The sequence below is a fragment of the Pantherophis guttatus genome, chromosome 3, assembly GCF_059756535.1.
Source record: "Pantherophis guttatus breed Tessera chromosome 3, ASM5975653v1, whole genome shotgun sequence".
Taxonomy (NCBI): Eukaryota; Metazoa; Chordata; class Lepidosauria; order Squamata; family Colubridae; genus Pantherophis; species Pantherophis guttatus.
The window spans coordinates 208960218-208975160 of record NC_142065.1 but is presented as its reverse complement, the minus strand read 5'-3'; the positions used below and the strand labels follow the sequence as shown (position 1 = coordinate 208975160).

General features: G+C 40.7%; 2 protein-coding genes across 3 annotated transcripts; both read left to right on the top strand.

Annotated features, from left to right (window-relative positions):
* The first annotated feature begins 49 nt into the window (after positions 1 to 49).
* On the top strand, positions 50 to 4015 carry LOC148114981 (mas-related G protein-coupled receptor member H-like). 2 transcript variants are annotated; one of them, XM_087890920.1, is made up of 2 exons: positions 50 to 189; positions 2941 to 4015. In XM_087890920.1, exon 2 carries the CDS (start codon positions 2987 to 2989, stop codon positions 3905 to 3907), a length of 921 nt encoding a protein of 306 aa, XP_087747046.1. In that variant the 5' UTR covers positions 50 to 189; positions 2941 to 2986; the 3' UTR covers positions 3908 to 4015. The 2 variants fall into 2 exon arrangements, with proteins under 2 accessions (XP_087747046.1, XP_087747047.1); XM_087890921.1 differs by lacking the exon at positions 50 to 189 and adding an exon at positions 1691 to 1805.
* Positions 4016 to 6823: 2808 nt separating this feature from the next.
* LOC148114980 (mas-related G protein-coupled receptor member H-like) lies at positions 6824 to 11719 on the top strand. The gene is made up of 2 exons (XM_087888832.1): positions 6824 to 7113; positions 9170 to 11719. Exon 2 carries the CDS (start codon positions 9213 to 9215, stop codon positions 10155 to 10157), a length of 945 nt encoding a protein of 314 aa, XP_087744958.1. The 5' UTR covers positions 6824 to 7113; positions 9170 to 9212; the 3' UTR covers positions 10158 to 11719.
* The last annotated feature ends 3224 nt before the right edge of the window (positions 11720 to 14943 follow it).

The following is a 14943-nucleotide window of genomic DNA, read 5'->3' as shown; positions in this document are numbered from 1 at the left end:
CAATTCTTTGAACCTTGTAACTCAAGATCGGTTGGATGGACTTCCCTTCTATCAATGAACTTCATCTAAATAGGACTTAAAGTCATTGTGCCTGCAGGTCCTGCCATCCCTGGTCACTTCAGCCCTCAATATTGTGTCCCAATAATATTCCACTCACCAACTTTGAAGAGTTTGGACCATCTCTTTCAGGTATGTTATAATTTTGGAAGGTTTAATTAGACCCAGGGATATGCAAACAGGGTAATAGCCATTCTTTTGGTAGCTGTGTATTTCTTACCTGATATTTATATGTCGTCATATCTTCTCACTTGAGGTTTCTTGATTTTTGACTCATTTTCCAACCTACTTTTAGCCATTGTGATAGAACACTACAAGTATGTCAGAAGCAAATAAATTATATTGAACTCAAGGACAAAGGAGTAAGATGTTTCTTTAGTTTACCTATAATTGTTTTTCATCAGTTTTGGCTCTTCAGTTCTGTATGAAAATTCATCCCATTTATTTGTGTATCAGCTGGGAAAGTTCCAGTTAATCACAGAAAGTTTGCACAGACACACATACAGGAAATCTTCTATAATTAAATAGTGAAGGAGAGAAGCAACCTAGAACTGAGGATAAATTTCCTCTCAATGAGAACCGATTTAGACAGACAAGGACTACATCTTGGTGTCACATGGTGCTAGATTCTGATTAGACAAGTCACAGAGTATGTGTGCGTCTTTTAGCCTGTATTTCTCATGCAAGAAATAAAAGTTCTGCCTGTTATTTCACATGTTAAATCGATCCTCACCTGTTATGCTGGCACTCAACCATCTGCTTTATATGAAAACACCTCTGAAGATTTTGGATCAGGCTCTTCTTCCAGGTATACCCAAATCTGCAGACAATACTTTGAATGTTGTAACTCAAGATCGGGTGGATGGACTTTCCTTCTATCGATGGACTTCATCTAAATAGGACTTAAAGACATTTTGCCAGCAGATCCTGCCATCCCTGGTCACTTCAGCCCTCAATATTGTGACCCAATAATCTTCCATTCACCAACTTTTAAGAGTTTGGACCATCTTTTTCAGGTATGTTATAATTTTGGAAGGCTTAATTAGACTCAGGGATATGCAAAAAGAGTAATAGCCATTCATTCAATAGCTGTGTCTCCTATCCGATATTTAGCTGCTTTTATACTCTGGCACCATGCCACCGTTACAAGAACAGGCGTTGGGAAAAATGCTTCCTTAATAATTACTAATTTTTTCTTTATAGCTCACATGGGGATTTTGAATATCACAGTGCAATGGTTACAAAGTGGGAGAGAGGATGTTGCTGAATTTCAGAACAGTAAAAACATCCAATACAATCCAATACCAAATACATATTCAGATATTTATTGAGAAGCATGGATGGAGCAACATGTTAGTTATTTTTCCCCCTTAGGTATGGCAATAAACAGTTCAAGGAGTTGGCTCATTTCTGCAGCTGCAGTCAAGCTATCTACAGAGAAAGTAGAATAACAGAATAACAATGTTGGAAGGACTTTGGAGGTCATCTAGTCCAACTCCGTTATGAAGCAGGAGATCTGATATCATTCCAGACAAATGGTTGTCTGATCTTTTCTTAAAGCCTGCAGTGTTGGAGCATCCACAGCTTCCAGTGGCAAACTGTTCCACTGGTTAATTGTTCTCACTGTTAGGAAATTTCTCCTTAATTCCAGGTTGCTTTTCTCCTTGATTGGTTTCCACAAAAGGTCCCAGGTTTTGAGCTTCCTCACCAGCATTGGTCCACTCTGAACAGGATCTGTACCCAATATGGTATGTGCCATGACTCATTGTTTCAGTGGGGTCTTGTCTCTACCCCTCAGTGTGACTGTGGTGCTCCTCGACAAAATATCCACCACATTGTGTCCGAATGTCTGTCAGGAGCTCATACTGGCCCAATGTCTGATTATTTCAACATAGACCACCCTTTCCTTGAATGAATGGGTGGACTGGACATTAAGATTTGAAACAGGGGTGGAATGCTCCCGGTTTGGACCGGATCACCCGATCCGGTAGTGGTGGCAGCGGGTGGTTCAGAGAACCAGTAGCAAAAATCTCTGCCCCCACCATGCCCAACTGAGCTGCGACATCATCAGAGGCTTTTTTTTTTTACTTTTTAAAAGCATTTTTTCTACAACCTCTTCAGCCGAAAAAATGCTTTTCAAAGTAAAAAAAAAAAAAAAAAAGCCTCTGACGATCGCACAGCTCAGCTGGGATCGTCAGAGGCTTTTAAAAGCATTTTTTCTACAACCTCTTCGGCTGAAAAAATGCTTTTAAAAGTAAAAAAAAAGCCTCTGATGATCGCGCGGTTCAGCTGGGATCATCAGAGGCTTTTAAAAGCATTTTTTCTACAACCTCTTCGGCCGAAGAGGTTGTAGAAAAAACGGTTTTAAAAGAAAAAAAAGTTGGCCACGCCCACCCAGTCACATTATCCCCACCACCACCAAGCCACGCCCACAGAACCGGTAGTAACAAATTTTACATTTCACCATTGATTTGAACCACTATAAATCCGTTTATTGCCATACACTAAATAAAAGTTTCCGTCCATTGCCTCTAGTTGTGCCTTCAGGTGCTTTGGAGACTAGGTTGACCTCCTTTTCTTTGTAGCAAACCCTTAGATAGTGGAAGCTATGATAATATTGATATTATTTAGGACAGGGGTCCCCAACCGGTGGTACATAGCCCAGTGATGGTTTGCAGCCCTGTAGGAACCCAGCCGAAGTTGTGGGCGAGCATGTCTATGTGAGTGTGAAGCTGCATTTGAAAGCAGTACGCCTATGTGCAAAACCATTCCGTCTCTCCCCACACTGCTTTCACCCCCTTTGCTGGTCCCCTGAGCTGGAAAGACTACTGATTTAGGAGACAAGAATGACTGAATCCACTCTTCTTTCTGTTCTTCTCATAGGAGCTTCCATTGAAAAAGATTGTCAGAGGATTTTCAGAAGCTTTTAATGATGAATTCCAGCCTTGGAGATTTGGATCCTGCAGAGAACTATTATGGATATAACAACACTAGTGACTCATATGAGTACGATTCTGATTTAGGATGGATTGCTTTGATGGGCATTACTTTATTCACCTGTTGTATTGGATTTGTGGGCAATGGCTACATCATCTGGCTACTTGGCTTCCAGATTAAGAGAAACTGTTTCACCACATTCATCCTTAACTTGGCCGTCGCAGACTTTGGAGTCCTCACATCTGTATTTCTATATAAGATCTACCAATTTACCTATTTTCAAGGAAGTGAAATTTACAGCTACATCTATCCCTTTTTCTTCCACGTGATGTACATCAACGGAAACTTTCTTCTGATGGCCATCAGCATCGATCGGTGTGTGGCTGTCCTCTTCCCAATCTGGCATCGCTGTTCCCGGCCAAACCATTTGTCCTCCAGCGTCTGTGTTCTCCTGTGGATCTCTTCTTTCCTCCTGAGTGGAATTATGAGTGTTATGGACATCTTTCTAAAATACAACCTGTACATCCTCAATTTCCTTCTGATTGCTATAGTTTGCCTTCCATTGATCTCACTCTCTACTGTGGTCCTTTTCATCCAAGTGTGCCTTAAACCTAAACAGAAAAATAAGGGTCGGCTTTTACTGATGATTTTAATTACTCTTGTCTGTTTCCTTGTCCTTTCTTTTCCATTATGTGTCCTTGCCGTGATTACTAGTTTTTCTTATAGTCCCGAAGATTACCTTAAACTGGAACATTGGACGATGTGTAGTATACTGTTTTCCTGCCTAAATAGCAGTATTAATCCAGTGATCTACTTTCTAGTTGGGAGAAAAAAAGGAGCTCCATCCAAGGAGAGCATGAAGGTCATCTTGCAAAAGGTCTTCAGAGAAGGTGAAGCTACTGGAGGGAGATAGAAGAGCCCAAACCCACTTAGAAGACTCTGTGCTTCCTTCTGAGTAGCAATGGTTGATTTCTACTCGGGGTTGTAATCTTATAGGTGGGACCAAATTTCTTTCAACATATTGGCTCTTTCATTTGAAGACACATAGAAATAATTGCATTTTAAGAAATGTCTACATCAATCCACATCTAATGATTTGCAGGACACTGCACAACGTTTATAAAATACTCAGCTTATTTTGCTTTCTAGAAGTGAGATTTTTACAAATACAGGGGAAGCTCCAACCACACCTGCTACTTCCAGAGGTCAGTTAAAGGCAGTTAATTCATGAAATGAACAAACAATGTACTACCAAGAGCCTTGGTAGTACAATGGTCTAAAGCACCCTGTTATTAAGAACAGCTGCCTGCAATTACTGCAGGTTCGAATCTCGCCAGGCTCAAGGTTGACTCAGCCTTCCATCCTTTCTAAGGTAGGTAAATTGAGGACCCAGTTTGTGGGGGCAATAAGCTGACTTTGTATAAATATACAAAAGAATGAAGGCTATTGCTTAGCGCATTGTAAGCCGCCCTGAGTCTCTGGAGAAGGGCGGCATATAAATCAATTTTTTTTAAAAAAAAAAAAAGTAAAAATAAGATAGGGCCAATCAGAAGCCAGGTTAAATTCAGCAATGAATGTTAAGGCTTTAATCAGTTACTAAAAAGGGAAAGAACAAGAGAGACAGATTTCAAGCATATCCCATGCCTTGGGAGGAACAGAAGAAAAAATAGGAGCATGGCAAATAGAGACATTCACAGTAGGGTTTCTAAGAGGACCTAAACATTTGCAGATACTGCAGGTTGCTAGAGAAAAAAAACAGAGTTTTGTTGTTGTTTTTGTTGTTCATTTTGTTTTGTCCCTCTTTTCCTTTTCTACATGAATAAACTGCAAGTAGAAACACATTTAAGACCTTTGAATAAATCATCAAGTTAGGCTAGAACCCATATTATCTAACAAACTTTTGATTATTTTGCTATTATCTATAAATGCCACCTTTAGCTGCAGATATAAAATTTAAGCAACTTTAAGCTTATCAGTAGAAACATGTAGTTCATAATCAATATTGCTGTAAACATTTCTCTTTATTTTTAAAGGTCAAAGTTATCTAAACAACAGAGTGTTAATCATCTCCAGTCCATAGTGTATGAATTCCATTGTAACCAAATAATATACATTAATACCTGGGGACGTTGTGGGTTTGATTTCAGACCACAGCAATAAAGCAAGAATTTATTGTATAAATATTATATGAATATAAATAAAATATTGTATAACTAACTAACTAAATAAATGTATAAATAAAGTTAAGCCACACAATTTGAAGGGGGGAGGGGGTGTTTCCCAGTGCATGTAACAAAGTTTTAGAAATTAGCTTTAAAGTGGAATCAAAAAAAATAGTCCACCTCCTGCTTCATTAGCACAGCATCCAGTTTCCATTGTCTATTGAGTTTCAGCACAGTGCCTGCCCCAATCATGAGAGGATTTTATGAGGTCCAAAGTCTTCAAGTTCTCAAATACATTATTCAGAACTGAAGAACTAACTCCGGTAGGTTAAGCAGGTTGTTCAAAGAAAAAAAACAACAACCCAAAATCCATGTGTCTTTTGGAAAAGCAGCTTTGGGAGAAGGTGAGAAAGCATATTCAGGCAAGGATGTTAAGCTTCATTATCTCCATCCTCACATTTCTAATGACCAAAGAGTGGAAATATACATTTAAGAGAAGTATCAAAACAAAAGAACAGACTATACAGTTGAATGACTGATCATTCAAAGATCATTACTGCAATGCTCTCTACATGGGGCTCCCCCTGGGGTGCACCCGGAGGCTCCAGCTGGTCCAGAATGCGGCCGCACAGGGGATTATGGGAGCAATGGGGCGCTCCCATGTGACGCCTCTCCTGCGCAAGCTGCACTGGCTCCCGGTGGTCTTCCGGGTGCGCTCGATGGCTTAGGGCCGGGGTATCTACGAGACCGCCTTCTGCCACCAATAGCCTCCCACCGGCCAGTACGATCGCACAGAGAGGGCCTCCTCAGGGTGCCGTTGGTCAGGCAATGTCGGCTGGTGACCCCCAGGGGGAGAGCCTTCTCTGTGGCGGCGCCCGCCCTCTGGAACAACCTCCCCCCAGAGATATACACAACACCAGACCTCTGGACTTTTCGTCGGGCCCTGAAAACTTATTTATTTCACCTAACCGGGCTGGCTTGATCCCACTGTTTCGGTAAAATTGAATTGATTTTAATTGGGTTGTTTTAAATTGTGGCCAAAAATATTTAAATATTTTTTAAACTATTTTTAAATTTTGTATGTTCTGTTTTATTCTGGCTGTTCACCGCCCTGAGTCCTGCTGGAGAAGGGCGGTATACAAATTAAAATAAATAAATAAATAAATAAATAAATAAATAAATAAATAAATAAATAAATAGATAGATAGATAGATAGATAGATAGATAAATAGATAAATCAGCTGGGCCTCAAAGTCCCATTTATCAACTGAGAAATCCAACTGTCAGGGAAGATTTGTTCTTTGGTCTTCTCACATTAATTAGCAAATAGTCTACTTAAATCAGAGCATCTTCAAAGAAATGTAATCTGGAGAACAATTTCCCATTTCCCAAAAGCTTTCTTTATAAGGATGTGCTACATTTTCTGAACAGTTCTTCAAAATTTAACTCTGCCTAAATTGGCTTTTGGCTCCCTTGCCCTAGCAGGCTCAAGCCAACTCTCTCTCTTCTACACTGACTGTTGGCAATTATCTTAGACAGACAAGGATCACATTTGCATCACATGGTGCTAGATTCTGATTAGATAAGCCACAGAGTATGTGTGCATCTTTTAGTCTTTCTTTCTCATGCCAGAAGCAAAAACTCTGCATGTTACTTTGGGAGATTGATCCTCACCTGTTATGCTGGCACTCAACCATCTGCTTTATATGAAAACACCTCTGAAGATTTCTGATCAGGCTCTACTTCCAGGTATATCCAAATCTGCAGACAATTCTTTGAACCTTGAAACTCAAGATTGGGTGGATGGACTTCCCTTCTGTCGATGAACTTCATCTAAATAGGACTTAAAGTCATTGTGCCTGCAGGTCCTGCCATCCCTGGTCACTTCAGCCCTCGATATTGTGACCCAATAATCTTCCACTCACCAACTTTGAAGAGTTAGGACCATCATTTTCAGGTATGTTATAATTTTGGAAGGCTTAATTAGACCCAGGGATATGAAAACAGGGTATTCTTTCGGTAGCTGTGTATTTCTTACCTGATATTTATATGTTGTCATATCTTCTCATTTGAGGTTTCTTGGTTTTTGACTCATTTTCCAACCTACTTTTAGCCATCGTGTTAGAACACTACAAGTATGTCAGAAGCAAATAAATTATCTTGAACTCAAGGACAAGGGAATAAGACGTTTCTTTAGCTTACCCAGAGTTGTTTTTCATCAGTTTTGGCTCTTCAGTTCTGTATGAAAATTCATCCCATTTATTTGTGTATCAGCTGGGAAAGTTCCAGTTAATCACAGAAAGTTTGCACAGAAACACATACAGGAAATCTTCTATAATTAAATAGTGAAGGAAAGAAGCAACCTAGAACTAAGGATTTCCTCACAATGAGAACAATTGACCAGTGGAACAACTTGCCCCTTGAACTTGTAGGTGTTTCATCACTAGAGGTTTTTAAGAAGAGACTGGACAGCCAGTTGTCTGAAATGGTGTAGAGTTTCCTACTTTTTTTTTTTATTTATTTATATGCCGTCCTTCTCCGGAGACTCAGGGCGGCTTACAGTGCGTTAAGCAATAGCCTTCATACTTTTGTATATTTATACAAAGTCAGTTTATTGCCCCCACAAACTGGGTCCTCAATTTACCTACCTTAGAAAGGATGGAAGGCTGAGTCAACCTTGAGCCTGGCGAGATTCGAACCTGCAGTAATTGTAAGCAGCAGATGTTAAATAACCGTGCTTCTGTCTGTTGAGCTAAACCAGGCTCTTGAGCAGGGGGTTGGACTAGAAGACCTCCAAGATCCCTTACAATTCTGTTATTGTTATTCTGTTACTTAAGTTGACCAAAACAGGGTGTGTACGTGTATTTTCCCTTTTTTGGAGGTACCTGTAGCTCTACAAAATGTGTAAGCTGTCCATTTTTCTCTTAGCAGGAATTTCCCCCCAATATCATCTCCTAACTCCTGCTTACAAGTCATAGATGATTTTCTCTTATCGTTATTGATTATCAGCTGCTCTTATTCTCTGGGCACCATGTCACCATTACAAGAACAAGCGTTGGGAGAAATGCTTCCTCAATAATTACTAATTATTAGTAATTATTATAAGCAAAGCGTGAGCGCAAAGCGAACCAGTGGTAACTCCAGTTGAAACCCACCAGTGTCCAACCTGTAGTCGACAGCCCATTGCTGGTCTGCAGTCTGTTAAGAACACGGCTGCAGAAGTGATGGGGCACGCGGGTGGTTATGGGTGCGACATGGCGTTCCCATGTGACCCCCCTCCTGTGCGAGCTGCACTGGTTCCTGGTGGTCTTCTGGGTGCGCTTCAAGGTTTTGGTTACCGCCTTTAGAGCGCTCCATGGCTTAGGACCTGGGTACTTACGGGACCGCCTTCTGACACCAGTAGCCTCTCACCGCCCAGTACACTCACATAGAGAGGGGCTTCTCAGGGTGCCGTCGGCCAAACAGTGTCAACTGGCGGCCCCCAGGGGGAGACCCTTCTCTGTGGGGACACCTGCCATCTGGAACGAGCTCCCCCTGGAGATACGGAGGATCCCGGATTTACTCACCTTCCGCCGTGCCCTCAAGACCTTTTTATTTCAACAGGCTGGCCTGGCCTAACTTCTCTTTTAATTGTAAATTTTAAATTTGTTTTAAAACATTCGGGGTGTTTTAATTTGTTTTGGGCCAAATTATTTAATGGGTTTTTATATTGTCTTTTAAATTTTGTAGTTTGTGTGTTTTATCTTTTTGGCTGTTCACCGCCCTGAGTCCTTCAGGAGTAGGGCGGTATATAAATCCAAAAATAAAAATAAAATGATTAAAATAAATGGGCAGCCAAGTGCATGCGAGTACAAAGCTGCATTTGTGAAAGCAGCGCATGTATGAGTAAAACCATCCACTTTCGCCCTTCCACTCTGCTGCCTCCATCAGTCTGCTAAACTAGAAATATTGGGGACCGCTGATTTAGGAGACATGAATGACTGAATTCACTCTTCTTCCTTTTGTCCTAATAGGGGTTTCAACTCAAAAAGATTGTCAGAGGATTACAAAAGCTTAATGATGAATTCCAGCCTGGGAGATCTGGATGCTGCAGAGAACTATTATGAATATAACAATTCAAATGACTTATATGTGTATGCAGAAGGGATCACCCCTTTTGATTTAGGAGGGATTGCTTTGATGGCCATTATTTTAATTACCTGTTGTATTGGGCTTGTGGGCAATGGCTACATCATCTGGCTACTTGGCTTCCAGAGTAAGAGAAACGGTTTCACCACATTCATCCTTAACTTGGCCATTGCAGACTTTGGGTACCTCGCATCTACATTTATATATGATATCAATTATTTTTCCTATTTTCAAGGAAGTGACATTTTCTACCACTTCTGTCTCTATTTCACCCGCGTGATGTACATCAGTGCAAAATTTCTTCTGACGGCCATCAGCATCGACCGGTGTGTGGCTGTCCTCTTCCCAATCTGGCATCGCTGTTCCCGGCCAAAAAATTTATCCTCCAGCGTCTGTGTCCTCCTGTGGATCTGCTCTTTTCTCCTGAGTGGAATTATGTGTGTTATGCAAATCTTTGTAAACTATAAAATGGCCGTTCTCCATTTCCTTCTGATTGCTATAGTTTGCCTTCCGTTGATCTCACTCTCTACTGTGGTCCTTTTCATCAAAGTGTGTCTTAAATTGAAACAAAAGAATCAGGGCCGGCTTTTACTGATGATTTTAATTACTCTTCTCTGTTTCCTCATCCTTGCTTTTCCATTAAGTGTCCTTGCGGTCATTATTAGTTTTTCTAGTACTGAAACTTACAATCAACTGGAATATTGGGTTATTTGCAGTATACTGCTTTCCTGCCTAAATAGCAGTATTAATCCAGTGATCTATTTTTTTGTTGGGAGAAAAAAAGGAGCTCAGTCCAAGGAGAGCATGAAGGTCATTTTGCAAAAGGTCTTCAAAGAAGGAGAAACTACTGGAGGGAGCAATAGAAGAGAATAATAGGCCACAGGCAAAATCTTAAATCACCAGGTCAATATAAATGGAAAGATCGCTAGTTAAGCAGGGAAGCAGCTACAGGTGGGTCCAACATGTCCTTAGCCATTCTACAAATCTGCAGGGAAAGACTTCTCTTCCCGTGTCCTTGATGGTCTCTGAGCTTCATTGCTTGCAGACATTTTATTACCTGATTAGGTAACGTCATCAGTGCTAGAAGGGAATGAGGTTTCTTTATATACAACTAGCTGATAACCTGGCATTGCCTGGGTATTCATTTATCCCAATCCTGTATTAGATCCCACAGTATTCTTTTGCAGAAAGTAAGTCATCTGTGTACCAAGTTTGGTTGAAATTGCTAAGGAAGAACCAATCCCCCTTACAAGAAGGAGCCCCTTGTGGAGTACTATGAAGCCGTTACCATGACAACTACTGTGCTGTACAGTAGAAGCCATTTGAAGGCGCAACAGGCTATATCTTAACAGAACTTGAATCCAAAATGCACACTATCACTGTCAAAAGTACTGTGATTTGACACTATAGATATAATTCATTCCTTTTCATTTCAGTGGCCCAGGTGTTCTAGAGTTATGCTGGAACACACACACACACACACACACACACACACACACACCAAGGGGTGTTTTACACCCACAATATTTGTTTACAGGGAGTAAGTCATGTGTGTGCCAGGTTTGGTTGAAGTTGGTCGAGGCGTTCCAGAGTTATGCTGGAACACACCCACACAGCCATTTTTATATACATAGATGGCTTGCCCTGTCAATGTTGGTGGGAGAATTGTTTTCTCCTTGGTCGTCCCTTGATTAGACTGCTATTTACTGTTTGTTTTTTTGAGTTTCTAGTTCCTGGATTACGGTCTTTTTGAAAATTTTGCTACAGAGCATGGCAAATACAAACATTCACAATATGGTTTCTAAGAAGGCCTAAATGTTTATAGATACTGCAGGTTGGTAAACACAAAAAAGAACAATGTGAGAAAGCAGAGCCTTTTCTGTTGTTGTTGTTGCTGTTGTTGTTGTTGTTGTTGTTGTTGTCCTTGTTCTTCACTTGTTTTTGTTTCCTTTCTCCTTTTCTCCATGCATAAACTGTAAATAGCAATAAAGTGAAGATCTTAAGGTAGAACTGTTATTATTTAATGATATTTTTACAATTGTGCTGTCATCTATTAATGCTACATTTATCTGTAGATGTAAAATTTAAACAACTGTATGTTTCAACCCTGAAGCTGATGTGACTGAAGCCATCTTGGAGCCTTCAGTGGAACTGAGGGAGGGGGGATTTAAGATAGCTGGGATTTTGTAGCCAAAACAAAATACTTTCTCTTGGGAACCAAGGACATTCTCACACCTGGTCAGAGGAAGGAGGAGTGATGTCACCAGGCAACCAGACAGAGCCGTGATTGGACCATGTGACTGATTGTTTTGAGAAAGTATAAGTATAAGTATAATTTTATTTCTATACCGCCCTTCTCCCGAAGGACTCAGGGCGGTGTACAGCCTATTTAAAAACACAAGACAAACATCAATTAAAAATTTAAAATTATTAAATAAAGTCGTGACAATTTCGTGACATAAAGTGACAAACTTTTACTTTTAATTAGGTGGAAACCGCGGGAACCATAAGAGTTGGTTTTCACCAAAGCTGTGCCAATATGATCTATCCAATAAAGCTATTATTTCAGGAATCTACCTGCCTGAGTTTTGCTTGCTATGGTTCTATTACTTTGAATCCTGACATCCTAATCACTCCAATATGTAGATATAGATGGCAGTGCTTGTACTGTTGTCACCCATGATGGAAGGGCTGCAGAGCTCACAGTTCTTCCTTCAATTGCCCAGCCGTTCTCACATAGTCTGGAATACGTTTGGAAAAGGAAAGTGAATTCAGCATTCCACCATCTCTGCTTCTTAAGCTCTTGAGTCTCCAAACTCAACCAAGATGGCCAAACGTGACCAGCATTAGCCCACAGAGCTTCTGCCTCAAATCCTGAGATTAAAAGTAGATACTCTGATTTTCACAGTTATAATGTTTCAAAAATATAATTCCTTTAAAGTTGTAATAATAGTCAATCTCCTACTGGCTATCCTCGTATTCTCCAATCTCCACTTCTCCATGCTCTGCTTGTCACAATCCTTAAAGTCCTCTCACAGTTAGTGTCCTTTCCTCATGCTTTACGGAATCCACTTATTGGGCTCTTCCTTTTTTATACGCTAGGCTTTCTCAGATCCATCTCACCGCTCTGCGCTCTACTCCATTTTAGGCACCGCTTTTCCGGACATGCTTTGTTCTTCTCCTTAGAGCCTTACTCTCTCCACGCCTCCAATCCGCAAAATATTTCTCACCTCCTTCTGGGGTTATCTTCTCTGCCAAACAAAGCTGTCATTTCCCACTTTTTGCTTCCTTCTTATGCCGCTGTCATCACTCCCAATCTGTCTTAAAGGCAGACTCTTTCTTTCTTCGCCATATTTAAGAGGGTTGCTCCTGTCTGCTCGGGTGATTGCTTTTCATCCTGCATCTTCAGAGCTTCCTCTTTAGTTTCCCGATCTCTACGGGATTGGTATTGCCCTTAAAGAGCTCCTGATGAAGATTTTTCGGGATTTGGATACAGAGCTCCGTTTCCTTTTTCCTGCTCCATGATGACATCACCGCCGGATGTCCTGACCTCTGTTTTCATTTTCTGCAATGGGGGGGGGGAGAGGGGGCTGATGGAAACCAGAAACTAGACCAGTGTCCACTCCATCCTCAACAATGAAAGCTAACTGGGGAAAATGGGAGGATTCACTGATATCCAAAGGCTTCTAGTCCTCAGATACATTATTCAGAATTGATGAAATAACCCAGCTCGGTTAAGGAGGTTCTACCCATACCAGATAGCTTTGCTTACAATGTCCCACATTTGTCACACATTGGAGTAGCAGGTAATAGCAAGCAGACCTTCTGCAGAAAATATTCCTTTTGCTCTAGGTAAAAGCAGTGGTGAAATGTAAAATTTCTGTGGGCGTGGCTTGGTGGTGGTGGGGAGTAATGTGACTGGGTGGGCATGGCCAACTTTTTTTTTTTTTTTTACTTTTAAAAGCATTTTTTCTACAACCTCTTTGGCTGAAAAAATGCTTTTAAAAAATGCTTTTAAAAGGCTCTGACAATCCCAGCTGAGCCGCACAATCATCAGAGGCTTTTTAAAAAAAAAACTTTTAAAAGCATTCTTCCGGTCAAAGAAAAAATGCTTTTAAAAGTAAAAAACTAAAAGCCTCTGATGATTGCGCAGCTCAGCTGGGCATGGGAGGGGGCAGAGATTTTTGCTACCAGTTCTCCGAACCACCCGCCATCATCGCTACCGGATTGGGCGATCCGGTCCGAACCGGGAGCATTTCACCCCTGGTAAAAAGGTTTTATTAAGTCTCAGACATTGAGATATGTTCTTTATTTTGCATAATCAATGTGAGCACCAAGCGATAACACAATCTGGTTCTTGTTTTTGCAAGATAATCACCAACTGTAGAATAAGGAGATTACCCAAGAACCTTGGCTGTCAAATTCAGTTCTGAAGGAGAACTGAAGAAGCTTCTTGGCTGAAAAGGAAAACGTTGGAAAAAAAACAAAATGCCAGAAAAGAAAAGTTCAGTTGCCTTTTGGAAAAGCACCTTTGGAATTCGGTTAGAAAGGCAATCTTCAGGCAAGAATATTAAGCTTCATTATCCCCATCTTCATATTTCTAATGACCAAAGAGGAGAAATAAACATTAAAGAGAAGGCAGTATCAAAACAAAAGAACAGGCTCTACAGTTGAATCATTGTGATTCAATGATGGGTCTCTTCCTCAGGGATCATTTAACAGTTAGGAAACCCAACTGTCAGGGAAGATTTGTTCTTTGGTCTTCTTACATCAGTCGGCAAATAGTCTACTTAATCAGAGTATCTTAAAAGAAATATAATCTGGAGAACAATTCCCCTGTTCCCAAAAAGCTTTCTTTATAAGGAGATGCTACATTTCTGAACAGTTCTTCAAAATTTAACTCTGCCTAAATTGGCTTTTGGTTCCCTTGCCCTAGCAGGCTCAAACCAATTCTTTCTTTTCTACACTGACTGTTGGCGATTATCTTAGAGAGACAAGGACCACATCTTGCATTACATGGTGATGGTTTCTGATGAGAAAATCCACAGAGAAAGTGTGCATCTTTTAAACTTTCTTTTTCATGCCAGAAGCAAAAGCCCTTCAGGTTTTCTTCAGGAGATCGATCCTCACCTGCTATGCTGAACCCTGTTCCTTTTATAAAAACACCTCTGAAGATTTCTGCTCAGGTTCTACTTCCAGGGATATCCAAATCTGCTGACAATTCTTTAAACCTTGCAACACAAGATCGGGTGCTTGGACTACTTCCCTTCTGTTGATGAACTTCATCTAAATTGCACTTAAAGACATTTTGCCTGCAGGTCCTGCCATCCCTGGTCACTTCAGCCCTCAATATTGTGACAGAATAATCTTCCACTCAGCAACTTTGAAGAATTTGGACCATCAGTTTCAGGTGAGTTATAATTTGGGAAGGTTTCATTAGACCCAGGGATATGCAAACAGAGCAATAGCCATTCCTTCAAGTAGCTGTATATTTCTATACCTGATATTTATGTGTTAACGTAACAGTCTCAGTTGAGGTGTCCTGATTTTCAGTCATTTCCCATCCTAATTTTAGCCATCATGACAGAACAATACGTCAGAAGCAAATAGTGAGAACAATTAACTAGTGGAACAATTTGCCTTCAGAAGTTGTGGGTGC